The following is a 13,670-nucleotide window of genomic DNA, read 5'->3' as shown; positions in this document are numbered from 1 at the left end:
ATTTTAATATCTCCGCCTTGACAAAATAAAAAGTTAAAGTATCAAAATTTCATATGTCCCAATCCACTTGTCTACCAAGTTACCAATACGGAACGAACACAGGACAGAACCGAGACACATGAAGGAACATAAGGGAGACCAGCGGCCAGCAACAATCATCAGAAGAGAGACCGACTCTGAAAGTTGTCATAGTGTACGCGTGTACGCTAATTTTTCAAAGAAACTTCCACAGGCTACTGTAATCCTATTTACAAAACTTCTGGATTCCTCCTGCGCTGTTGGTGTTGAGTCGAACCTGCTAACGCTTCGCCAATCATGCTGGTGTTTTTTTCAACCGACGCGGGAGGAATCCAGAAGTTTTGTAAATAGTATCACTAGGCTTGATGTAAAGCGGAGTTCTCTGTCCAGTAGGAAGCACAATACAGATACAGAACATGAAAAGATCGACTGATGACGACGATTAAAACACTTAATAGTCGATATATGAAAAAAAAAAACAAATCAACGCAGCAGAGTTCGTAGAATATTATAAAATAGTTTAGCTACTAGCTGTAGTGCAGAGTGCATTGTCATCCATCAATAGCGCACGAAATGAATTTGAGACGCTGAACATATCCGGGACAACATAAAAAAAATTGTATTTATTTATTTTTCATCGATCATGCATGCTCATTAGTCTAGACCTAACAGCATTTTGGCGAAATCTACGAATTAATTAAGCCACGGCAAGAGCATATAAACATTATAATTATTATTTATTACGGTGTTTACCCGACAAGTCATAGGTCAGTAGATAAGCAAGATAACGTTTTACAAAACACTTTTTACTCTCTTGTAAATCTGTTTCTGTCTTTATTTAATTGACGGTTCAAAAGTTAACGCACAGAAAAAAGACTCTCAATTTCAACGATAAGAGTCATGTAATGTCTGGAAGTTTGTTATTTCAAAAGTTACTTACAACGGTTTTCGGATGGACAATTGGCATTTTTAGTGTCCAAACCTATTCCAAAAGTACACAAAGCGGTGAATTAGTTCGATCTATTGGTAAGTTTGTTTTCGTGACCTATTTTCTAAAGCAATACATGTAAATATCGCATATTTTCATTATAACGCACTCGCGTGTGATAAAACTTTTCCAGCACTTAATTCTGTAAGATATGTAAATATGACCCGAAACTGTTTTATCTTCTGTGTTAGTTAGTGTTAGAAGAACAACACCTGTTAGACTATTGTAATAGACATTTCAAATAACAAGCATTGGATTTTGGTTGAGACTTTGGGTACACCAGTATAAATAAAAGGGCCAAAAGTACCCATCGATCCCTAAAAAAGTTATTCAAGGTCAAAAGTAAATATTTATATTTATAGTATATTGTCACACATATTCATGATCAGGCCTTAAAAAAAGTAAAAAGGCCGATTTGCGTTTCTCATTATTATGTATACATCTAGTGTCTACCATTACAGTTTTACCGACCAATATTTCTAAATAATGTCACCTTTGTGCTTTATTTGGAATGAACTTTTGTCTGAAAACGAACATAGCGAACTGTTACAGTTGGACGTGGAATGAAAACTGATCGCTGCAGTTTGTTGATTATTTGAGAAGTGAATGATCTGTAACAATTCGAAGAACTCACGCCCGTTGAAATCCATTTTGCAGAGTATTGATCGCATTAAAATAATAACGGAAATCGGAACTACAATTTAAATAAATTACATATAAGTATAAGGACAATTTTTGTAGATGATTTCGTTATCTACAATTTATGTTCAAAATATTGTTCTTTGACACCGATTTCGAGAAAAATGAATATTTTAACATTTGACATCCAATAACTTTTTTAGCACACCTAGAGTCAACGGGAACTTTTGACACTTGTTTAACCAAGGTCTCCATCAAAATCCACCTCTGTCATAATTTTTCTTATTTGAAATGTCTATTTTGACCAAACATACTAATTTTCTAAGCAAATGAACAAACGGCTGACTGTACTACTGCTTCAAGCTAGCTAACATATCTCGAGGGAAACTCGGACCATTATTTCATAAATATTTAAAATTTCTCAGTACTTGGTTAAGCATGCAAGAAAGTAACTAGTTTTGAGAAAAGTCGAAAGCTCCTCAAAATGCGCTCTCGCCACAAATGAAACATTTTCTGCATGGTAATATTAAAACGTTTCAATCCTCTGCTAAGAATCGAATAGTAAGGCACTTCGAGATTACCATTTTGGTGACAAGCAGTACATTGGAGAACTTTTTTAAGTTGTATAAAATTTCCTATTAACATACATTCTTTTGCAATTTTTTATGTTTTCATTTATTCTGTATACAATAAAAAACAAACAACAAACAAAAAAATTGTTAAATATTAAAACTTGTGTTATTTTTTTAGTCTGCATTCACTCCTAGTCAGATACACTATATTATTAAGGTAGTGTAGTATGTATACTCACTGAGTTTCTTTTCTTGTGGTGCCTAATCTAAGTCTACGTCCTCCTTCAAAGTTGCTCCATCAATTAAGTTTGCAATTACGAACTACAATACTCAAACCAAAAATACCCTCACTAATTCAAATAATTATCCAATCCTTTTACATCTCCACTAACTGCGACCACCCGAAAGACCCCAACACCACTGTTTATAAACTAAACACCAGATGAAGCAAATAAGTTTTGACTATCTATAATTTTCCCAATTCTTTTCCGATGTGAAATTTTTAACCAATCTCGTCTTTGTTTTAAGGGTCTGAATATATACAAATCAGCGAAAAATTTTCATTTCAAAGAAGTTGGAAAAGATGGAAAGTACTGTTGACTTCTTTATGGTGATGGGTGAACCATCACGTCAACACCTCGCAACGTCTTTGGCATTTTATGAAATTCTGTTTTTATTTTAAAATTGGAATAACAGATGCCGTCTAATGAAACATTGTAAAGAAAATGACCCACAATGGTTTTTAGAAAACAATTTGTTAACAGTTATAGTGTTAACGAAACAGCTTGTAACTGTATGTGAAAGTCCTAGTAAACAGTTGTTTTTGACAATGGCCTGCGACGGGATATATGGAATTTGAAAAAGAAACGATTTTTTTTTAAATTTTAAACAGTATTCTTAAGAATTTCTGAGTTCATTCTCCATAAGGTTTGACTTTAGAGGCATTTAATAAAAAAACATTTACACCTTTTTTGCATTTTATCTAAAATACTGATACTGCTCTAACATGAATATCCGCTTTATTGCACGCCACTGGTTGAACGATTTTCCTTTCAAATTGTATAACAAACAGGGACTCGCGGCAAAAAATTCGACAGCACTGATGCTTTGCACTATTATCTGAAAATCCAACATCGACAGACAATCAAAATTAGGCAACATTTTTGATGTCTACTTCATTTGCCGTTCAGGTTTATATAACCTACGATAATATCTTCAATTGGTGTTAAACAATAACCTGGGACGATATAATTCAATATACTTACTCAGTAATTAATATTGATTAATCGACCAACCTACACCATTGATATAACTTTTTCCACGTCAATGTTTCATAAATTTGTTACTTAATTCGTCAATTGAGACTGAGGTGTCGATTTATTTGTTCATATGGCGAATGAAATTAAGATGTTCTCTTGTATATTATGTGTACATTTCTTTATTGCACTGTTTTCAAGCGTTTAATTAATTGTGTTAATCATTAATCATGCACGTATTTAATCACCAATGTGAATGCATTTGCTCCGGGAAGAATAAAATTGTATCCTGTTGCATGTTAGATGGACCTTAAATGAAGTCACATAGTAACATGGCGGAATTCAAAGACTCTCCGGATGTCAGTGAGAAGGTCCAAGATCACAGAAACCTTCGTGATTGGACAATTACCAATAGTTCAGATCCCGAGCACCATCTTCCTATCAATATGGTCTTCAACGACGGACACAAACTATCTATTACCGTGTACAGCTTTCTGATGGTGTTTTCCGCTGTGGCCAACTTGACAGTGCTATCTTGGTTAATTAAAAGGAGAAGGCAGACACCGACCAGAATCAACACGATGCTGATGCATCTAGCGATTGCCGATTTGTTGGTGAGCAAAAAAAACAAATTTGTTTTGTACTGAATGGGTACAATAAGTATTATTTCTTGTTGCACGTCGGTCAGAAAGCAATCGCATTTGAGGTTTTCGTCGAGTAATTTGACGATAATTTAATAAACGAAGAATCCACATTTTAAGTGGAAGCTGCAATACGTTTTGGGTACAGGAAATATAGGTCAAATTTTATTGCTTACTATTATAGTTACTATTAAAGTTGTCCAAAATGGCGCAGCAAACCACTTTACACACTTTGCGTTGATTTTATGAATTTTTAAATCTTAGAAATCGCTGTATAGAATTGCACGAAATTTAAGAACTGTTGACATAAGTGCTTCCAATTGATATATTAGCCATACATTGTCATTTAAAAGCTTACTGATAACTCTGCATTTCTGATATGCCTCAATAAATAGAAATTAAAAAGAACTTTTCGAAGAAAACTGCAAATGCCATGTACCCTCAACCATCTTCAAATTTTGAAAAATCAAAAATTCGAGTCCTAGCGAATTGTAAAAATATATCCTTTAATTTTTACTGTATTTATTTCGACGAAGACCTTTAAAATACATGTTGGGAGGGGCCAAATGAAACAAAGAATGAATTTGTTTCTATGCTGATGTTTCCTCGTTTTATTACGACAATCTCAGGACACCACAATGGAAATATGAAAACCATTATACTTGGAATAGAAATTTCTGTCAAACTACATTAAGAGGCGAATAACTAATAAATAAGAATAAAAATCCACAAACGTTTGATGTAATAAAGCAAACTTATTTAACAATAGACGCAGAATGTAGAATAGGGTTGATAAAATGAGATTTAGGGAAATGTACCACTTTTAATTTAATCGTTTTATCAAGAACGGTGCATCCGAAAAGTGAGTTTTATGCAGAAATGACTAGACTATCCAAAGAAAATATTCATCTTAAAAAATACCAGTGGCGTAACATTATATGCGGGAAATTTTAAAAAATGTTGTGCACCTGCAAATGCCTCTTGATGCTTCTTATGCAGAAATGACCACACTACCCAAAGAAAATATTTATCTTCATATTCTTTTTCTTCAAAAATATGCGATACAAATCCCGGGCGCCACTGGTAGAGATTAAAATTTTGTGTACCTAAAGATACCTCTTTATGCACAGAATGCATTTAACACATTTCACAGAAAGATCAAGAATAATTTCTTAGATAATAAAAACATTTTTTTCCTGAAAACTGTATCTCAAAAGTTTTAGTTTCGGAGAGATTTATCTCCTTCACCTTTTTTATTGTTTACGCAGAAACTAGCGTTTATCTAGACCAACCGTAAAATATGCTGTCACACATTTTTTAGGTAACGTTTTTGATGATGCCTTTGGAGATAGCATGGTCCGCAACAGTGCAGTGGATCGCAGGTGATGCAATGTGCAGAATCATGATGTTCTTCAGGATATTTGGGCTCTACTTATCTAGCTTTATACTGATTTGTATAAGTATTGATAGGTACTGAATTGTTCTGAATATTTTGACTATTTCAAGTGTTTACTATGCATTTCAGGTATTACGCGGTACTTAAACCATTACAACTTGCTGTGATAGACAGAAGAGAGAAGTTAATGTTAATATCTGCATGGGTCGGAGCTGTATTTTGTAGTGCACCCCAGGTAATTTTAACCAAGCCTACAAATAGAATGGTGGATTGGTTCGTTACTGAGGAAACATATTTCTATGGATATTGGGAATAAGGAAGCACGAAAATCCAGGGAAAGCTCACGTTCAAGGTTGCTGTAGAGAAAATAAGACCTTTTCCACTAGCAACAACTCAAATAATAAATAAATTTAGTTACTATTTCGCAAACACAAACAAATCTGATATCCCAGATATACCAATCTTTAAAGGAGCTTTAGGATGATGTGTATAGCTCAACTATCTTGACACGGTCGCAAATATATAAAACTACTTTCAATTATGGAATATCTAAAAACTTGTTAATTTTGCATTCTTAAAAAAAAGATGAAATCAAAAATTTGAGAACGAGCCATTAAAGAGTCCCTTAAGAGAGCTTCATAATAATGTGTTATGGCACATCAGATTTTAGACATTATATTATTAGATGTAGTTTTATATCTTCGCTACAGTCTCATGGCAATACATTATTTTGAAAGTTTTTTTAAATGACTCTATAATGACTCAGCTCAATAGATTTATATCAAAATGGCAAATTAATTTAATATTTGGGGTATTGCGAGAGGAAAAGGCAACATTATGTCAACCACAAAATTGAATATAGTTTTGGGAGGTCTCAGATAGCATTTCCGTGCTTGCTTTTTTACCATACACGCAGATACATGTTTTTTTCAGTGAGGGTCACTAACGAAATGGCCTACTCAGTAATTTTGAAAATCCCAATTTAAGTCCAAATCAAACTTCTGTCTCATATTTTCTTTTTAGATGTTTATATTTCACGTGGAAAGACATCCCGAGGTGAAATGGTACAAACAGTGCGTCACGTACCATAGTTTGCCAACCCCTGCATACGAGGTGGCCTATTCGGTGTCGGGGATGATAATGTTGTATGCTTTTCCGTTATGCGTTATCATTTATTCCTACGCATCGATTTTGGTGGAGATCTTTAGGAGAACTAGAAATCCCAGTGGGGGTAAATTTACCAATCACTTTCGTTGTTTTGCCTTTATTTGTGTATCTGAATTTTTAATTGATTTTTCTATGGGAAGGATTGAAATAATTCTATACTAATTGAAAATTCAGTTACAATAAAAAAGGTCCAAATGTCTGCGTCGCAGCCGCTACTATGTTGGAATTCTGTTTTAAATATCGCGTATATCGCGAATTAAACATTTAAAAACATCTTAAACAATTTTGTTACAAATATTCAAAAAAGGATTGTAAGAATCGTTTTTTTTTATTGATTGTGTTTCTAAAAAATAATTTAATATCATTTTACAACGCGACCATTAACCACATAAAACTTGATTGTATGTTAAAAGGAAAATAGAAGATTCTTATAATGAAGTACAAATAAATGCAGTGAAGTACAGTAAACAGTGGACTTGACGAAAATGCGATATTTATTGTCCACCTCTTCCATATTATCTGATTGAAATGAACATAAAAAATATCGCTGACGGCTGAAGCTCCAGTGTGCTCACTGTGCTCAGAATTGACTCAATCAACGAAAAAAAAAAAGAATATATCCCGTTTTCAATATTATTAACAGAAAAAACGTCTGCGTACGTAATAAATATGCCTTAATCGACTATACATAACTAATATATTTACTCAATTGAAATTAGGTATGGCAAAACTTTACAAAACAGGACAGAACGATACGAACGATACTGCCGAAATGAACAATAGCTTCATCGATTTTAACACTTTCTGTTGAATTGTTACACGATTACATGATTACTTTTTGTTAAATATAAATTCAAATAATCTTGATAATAACGAAGCAAGGTGCATTTATTAGGTGTGGTAGTGTGCACTAAAAAAAATGCATTGTATAGTGGAGTATTTTTAATTTGGGAAAAATGGTTCCTAGATTGCCATTTCTGAAGTAGAAGTTTAAAAAAAAAACGAAGAACGAACGAACATTACAAAATCATAGGGTGTCATTTGAAATATAGAAATTCCCAATAAATCAGATAGGTTTAGACTAAAAAAACAAAAAATTGCTTTAAGGAGTGTTGCATACAATCAAAGGACATACATTTTGAAAACATTTTCAGTTATTCAAGGTGCTCCGCAAAAGAGCGACAATATATATATTTCTAAATGGAAGCTATACATTTTGCATATTGTCATTACTCCTAGATATTTTTATATGTTTAAATTTCAATTTTGACAACAACAATTATAAAAAAATATATATTTCAGAAGACATGCTTTCCTATTATGGGGCTTAAGTTACTCAAATGTATTACTAAGAATTCACCAAAGCTCGTTAATTTATAACTATCTAGTGCCACTCTTTTGCGGCGGAACACCCTATATAATTGAATTAATCATTAAAGTCTGGTGAGCCAATGGAAAATTCATAATTATCTATATTTTTTTTTACAGCTGATAGCATTACACGATCAAGCTTAGCATTTCTCGGGAAAGCAAAGATACGCACATTGAAGATGACCATTATCATAGTTTTTGTTTTTTTTGTTTGCTGGACACCTTACCACGTCATGTGTGTGTGGTGAGTATTTGACACGATCGCCATCCCCAAAAACATGAATTTTAGATTATAGAGATGTTCACAAAGAAATACAATTTTGTCTCATTTTCATAAAATGGTCAAACATAATATGAATGCTATGATCCAGATAAAACCCAACATTAATGCGCCATTATTACAAGAATATATATTTATCTCTATCTCTACTTCCACATTATTAAACCAAACATATTTTTTCATCTTTTGCATTGAATCTGAAATTTTTTTGATACTGAAACACGTTCTATTGGTTCTGTCTGAACTGATTTAATTGTACTGATTGCTGACGATATTTTCTTCGATGAAACTTGGTGTTCTAACAAACACAGTTTTTACTTTCAGTGATTGTTGTTGAAATTTTCATGTTTCTTGTCCGAAACTCTTTTGTATTTGTAAACTTCTTCTTTCTGCAGCATACTACTTTTTTCCTCCGACAAAATCTTGCGTATGAAGTATTTAGACAATCGCCGGAAGCAAAATAACAAATTTCGACCTTTTAGTTGACAAATGCACGACAAATCAGAGCACTGACGTCATGAGGGATTAACCTCGCCCAGAGGGATAATTATTTTAAATCACTTTCGTGGTGGCTACGGTTTACTAGATCCGAAATTCTGTTGATTTTTATAAAACTATTTCTTAAGCTTTCGAGGTTTGATATCAAAGAAAATATAATGTCGACTTCAATATGTATTCACAATACGTTGCTTTCATATTGTAATGTCGCCATTATTTTTGCTTCGAGTGTCGGCATATAGGAATTATGGATGTCGATAACGTTGACAAGTGGTATTTGACTGAAATAAATGTGGAACAAACAATTATTATTGCCGACATCGTTAGTAAGGAACTAGGGATTTCCACAGCCAGACGGCGAGTAAACATCTTCTTTTATCGCGTTCTCTGGTTGACAAATCGATAGTGGTATATTTCCCTTAAGATTTACGAGATATAAGCAGCTGCTAAGGCAAGGCCATCCTCTACGAAAAAATAGGTTTGGTGGTTTGTTTTAAATAACTCATATGGATAATTGAATTCAAAATTTTTATTTACATCCGAACCCTAATTTTTGGAAGTCAACAATAAACTTAAAAATTATTGTTTATAAAATGACCAAGGCTCTTGGATTTCTTCGGGTCATGCCGAACGTATGAAGAAACAAAAAAAAAATTGAGAAGGTCCATTCAACATGCGTATGTCCGTGATTTCAAATCTCTGTCTTAACCAACGACCTTGCGGCATTCAGCAGACAACACGGCCGCTGACAGATCGTCAATAAGTTTGAATGCAGCATTTTTACGGCGGTATTTTCTCTATATATATCTAGATCTCGTTAAAAGTTCTAGGAAAATTAGTTAAGTGAATAAAAATAGTGGTTTAGAAAAAAATATCGCAAAGTTCAGGTTAGTTGGTGAAACGTAGACGCATGCGCTGAAAATCATTATCTTCTCTATGCCTGCGGGGCATCAATTTTTCCAGTAGTAGGGCGACTATATTATCTATAGTCGGTACGATTTGCGATGTTATAGTCGGCCATAAAATCAAGAGACAGGAAAAGAAGCAATTGTCAATTGGCTGCGCAGTCAGCGGATTAATTGCACAGAAAATGGTCTAAAATTTGAGTTATTAAAAAATTTTAAAAATTAAAAAACAAACTTGCAGTATACTACAGACGAAATAATTACTGAAATGGATCATCAAGTCCGGTGTACTAACATCCCAATTTACAACTTGACAACGACGGCCCCTACTTCCAAAGTTTATGGGTTCAAAGCATATAGCTATCAGATAATATAGTGGGCAAAGTACAGTAAAACTTGATGCGCCACAGGCGGCATTGGTATTTTCGTAGAGAAGGTAATGCAGGTAAGTTCACTCGTTTTTCCAGAACATTTAATATTTTGAGAAAACATTGCCTTAGAAATAGCTCATCTAAACTTATTGACGATCTGTTAGCGACATTGGTGTTTGCCGAATGCTGCAAGGTCATTGGTTCTTTTAAATTTCGCGTATGCGCATGTAGAAAGGATCTTCTTCTTTTTCATATATTATTGTCATGGGCAAAGTCTCTATATCTCTAAATAAAAATTCTAGCAAAATATCAAGTGTGTATTTTTTGAAATGCAATTTAAAGTTCTTTCCAATTTTAAATAATAATAATTCATTTTCTGAGTTGATCGCCAATAAACTATTAGATTTAGAAATATTATGAATTCATAAATTCTGCGTTAAAAGTTGCTTTGGAAATGTTTTCATAGTAACACAATATTTTCCATAACAAAAAACATTTTCGAAAAATACCCTATAACTCTGGAACGATAGAAGATATTAATTTAAGGTGTTTACTGTTATGATTTTTATGAGCTCTAGACATTTTTCGTCTATCTATTTTCAAAGTGTCCAAAATCCAAATTAATACAATTTTAAGAAACAACTTGAAAAATTTAAAAATTGTATTATAATAAAAAAGAAGCTTTTATTGTGCCAGTTTAACATATATATAATGGTTATTTTATCTTGTTACTCGAAGCTCCATTAACACCTCATATCTGTTAGTAGTCCGTTTAAAATTTCGACAGAGATGGAACCAGTAGAATAAAGTGCCAAAAGTCACCATCGACATCGTATGTACTCCAGAAATAATTTACAAAAATACTATTTTCCTGGGGATCAATGCTAAGAATTCGCGATTATAAAAGTTTCTGCATTATATGAACCCATTTCCACAGAGGTGAAGAATTCGGTTTCCCCAGTCGACAGACTCTATTCCAAAATTTGGACTTTTGAATAACTTTTTTCGCACTGGTGCACTTAAGGTCTCCGCCAAAATCAGGAATTTTTATTTTTTGATCTAACTGTGTCGATGGCACCCTGATAACGATTATTGTTGTATAACTATTGGCCTTAACTTTTTAAAATTTTTGTTTACATTTCTTTAATAAATGCCTGATGCAACGAATTTGTAGGTACTGGTATGATAGGGAATCTGCTTTAAAAGTCGATCAACGCATCCAGAAGGGTTTGTTCCTATTCGCCTGCACTAATTCCTGCATGAATCCTATAGTGTACGGCGTTTTCAACGTTAGAGCTCGCAGAAGAGGGGTTAGAGTTAGACCAAGAGTCGACAGCAATCCGCTGCCTAGAACTAAGCTGCCCGCACCCAGAATGACAGCAGAAACTCGCCTGTCACCGCTGGAACTCTCTTTAAGGAGCCTCGAGTAATAGTCTTCAATTAAGTGAGTGTGTTAAGTGACCACTGATAAGACAGGGATTGCTTTTAAGACCAGTAAGGCATTCTTTTTTAATTAGCAAAATTATTTATGATTTGAATATTGTATACCAGCGAAATATTTTGCAGTAAACATGCGTTTTGCGTAGAACTTAAATCATCTGTGTTTGTAAATGTGTCACTCGCGTACAGTTTGTCCAAGTTTCGAAACTCTGAGGTTATTTAAAAAAAATCATAAGTTGCTTAGATTTTGCCCTACAAGGAAGAAGTGAATATTAGCTATTTTTGGACACTGTTTAGACATTATTTATTTGCCTAACTGTACAGGTAAAAATGGCCTTAATAATGCAGTCAAATTTTCTTCGATTACCCGCTAGTTTTTAGTTATAATTTAATTATTGTTTTCATTGTTTTGTTTGTGTATTTATTACAATTTTCGCAAACTTACGAATAATTTGCTAATATCATAAGAATTAAGTTTGAAATTATTTTAATTTTAATTATATAGAAAACGAAGGACAGTAACTCGGGCTACCGGTAATCAAAGGAACACTAAAATAGTAAAAGGAGCGAGTAAACGGTTTTACAAATTCATGCTTTCGCGTGAGTTTACAGGCTTCAGGAAGATTAATATCCCATTAATATCTGCAGTGAGGATTTAACGTTCAGCTGATTGCGAAGTGATTGCTTCGTGATATTTGTCCTAGTCTGCATTTTACACCTTAATTATGAATCTTCGGTAAATCTATTAACGATATATTAATCGCCCTGATAAGGCCTGCACGCCTAGTCGAAAGCTTAACTTCATAGTAAAAGGCTGTTTGAGGTGATAATCATTCATACCCTCTTGCTATAATATATCAATGCTGGATCCCCCCACCCCCCTTTAATTATATAGTCTAGGTTTTTCGCAGTAGGTCACGAAAGCTGAATGTTAATATGGTTCTATGTTGACCAATTTTAAATAAATTGCAATTTTTAATTTAAATATTAACTTTGCAGCAACAAGTACTTTGCGATTGAACTATAAGGAGGTGTTCACAAACAAAAACAACAAAATTACTATTAATATGTTCCGGATAGTATAGTAATTTTGGCGATAAATACGGAAGTAAATGTGCTCATCGGTTCAAATTCGCAGTCATTGGTCACGAGTTCAGTGCTCGTTTTAAATTTTAATAATTTCGAACTTTAGAAGATCACTTTTCCTCCAAAGCTTTAGTGTCCATATCTCTCTGGCCCCCAGACCGTAAACTAGCAATAAAACAAGTTTATTTCTTGAGAAGTACTGAAAAATTCGGAAGTACTAGCATATTGTTGACATTCCGAATCCGTCATTCATTTTTTTCAAAGAATTAATTTCAATTTAATTCAGATTTAAATAGATTCTTTATATATCTTTAATTTAATTTTTTTCATTGGTAAAATCATAAAACCAAGCTTTTCTTCTGTGTACAAAACAAGATGCTGAACTAAGTTTTATCAATTTCAATTCAATTATATAGCTTTCAGTATCAGTGATTATTACTGAAATTTGTTTCTTGTCCGTATCTGACCACGTAACTGAGGAAAGATTATTCTATTGTCTGGTTGACAAGTGAAAATATGTGGAGCCGCAACATTAGTGAGTTTGTATTTGTAAACTTCTTCTTTGATAATTTGATAACAAGAAACCCCTATTTTGATCTCAGTTTAAAATAAAATTATGGACTTTTATGTGACAAACACTTCTTCTTAATTTGCAATTATTTTGGTAATAATTGTGTTAAATCAATTTAATAGTCACTACTAGTAAATTTATTGATTTTTATATTTTAATATTCTGAAGTTTCGCAACAGATTTCTTTGGATTTGCTTGACACACGCATACATTTTGAGAGGTGATTTTATTTTGATTTCTATTTAAATTTTTGCCCTGTATGAACATTTTCTTGAACGCAAGCCAAAACATTAGTTCATGGAGTTCAGTTCTATGAATGGCCCTATTTACAAATCTTCAGGATTCCTCCTACGTCGGGGCTTGATAAATCAAGCTTGCTGACGTTTCGCCAATCATCCTGTTGGGTTCTTCAGAGCTTAACTGAAACTCGACGACAGAGGAGGAATAAAGAAAAACGGTAAATAGTATTAC

At 33.3% G+C, this 13,670-nt stretch overlaps 1 protein-coding gene across 2 annotated transcripts; it reads left to right on the top strand.

Annotated features, from left to right (window-relative positions):
- The first annotated feature begins 880 nt into the window (after positions 1–880).
- LOC132708618 (adipokinetic hormone/corazonin-related peptide receptor variant I) lies at positions 881–13,670 on the top strand. Of its 2 annotated transcripts, XM_060681068.1 has the most exons (8): positions 881–1,044; positions 3,777–4,087; positions 5,436–5,584; positions 5,640–5,745; positions 6,534–6,741; positions 8,166–8,292; positions 11,277–11,546; positions 13,540–13,670. In XM_060681068.1, exons 2-7 carry the CDS (start codon positions 3,788–3,790, stop codon positions 11,530–11,532), a joined length of 1,146 nt encoding a protein of 381 aa, XP_060537051.1. In that variant the 5' UTR covers positions 881–1,044; positions 3,777–3,787; the 3' UTR covers positions 11,533–11,546; positions 13,540–13,670. The 2 variants fall into 2 exon arrangements, with proteins under 2 accessions (XP_060537051.1, XP_060537041.1); XM_060681058.1 differs by lacking the exon at positions 13,540–13,670 and having other exon boundaries at positions 11,277–11,559.

This window comes from Cylas formicarius, unplaced genomic scaffold (assembly GCF_029955315.1).
Source record: "Cylas formicarius isolate icCylForm1 unplaced genomic scaffold, icCylForm1.1 PGA_scaffold_10__41_contigs__length_53128322, whole genome shotgun sequence".
NCBI classification, from domain to species: Eukaryota; Metazoa; Arthropoda; class Insecta; order Coleoptera; family Brentidae; genus Cylas; species Cylas formicarius.
This window is presented reverse-complemented; position numbering and strand designations above follow the sequence as displayed.

Excerpts from the sequence above, each read along its gene's own strand:
- LOC132708618 (XM_060681068.1), top strand. The coding sequence starts at position 3,788 with ATGAAGTCACATAGTAACATGGCGGAATTCAAAGACTCTCCGGATGTC. Across the intron at positions 5,746-6,533 it reads TATTTTGTAGTGCACCCCAG|ATGTTTATATTTCACGTGGA; the intron begins GTAATTTTAACC and ends TTTTCTTTTTAG. Across the intron at positions 6,742-8,165 it reads AACTAGAAATCCCAGTGGGG|CTGATAGCATTACACGATCA; the intron begins GTAAATTTACCA and ends TTTTTTTTACAG.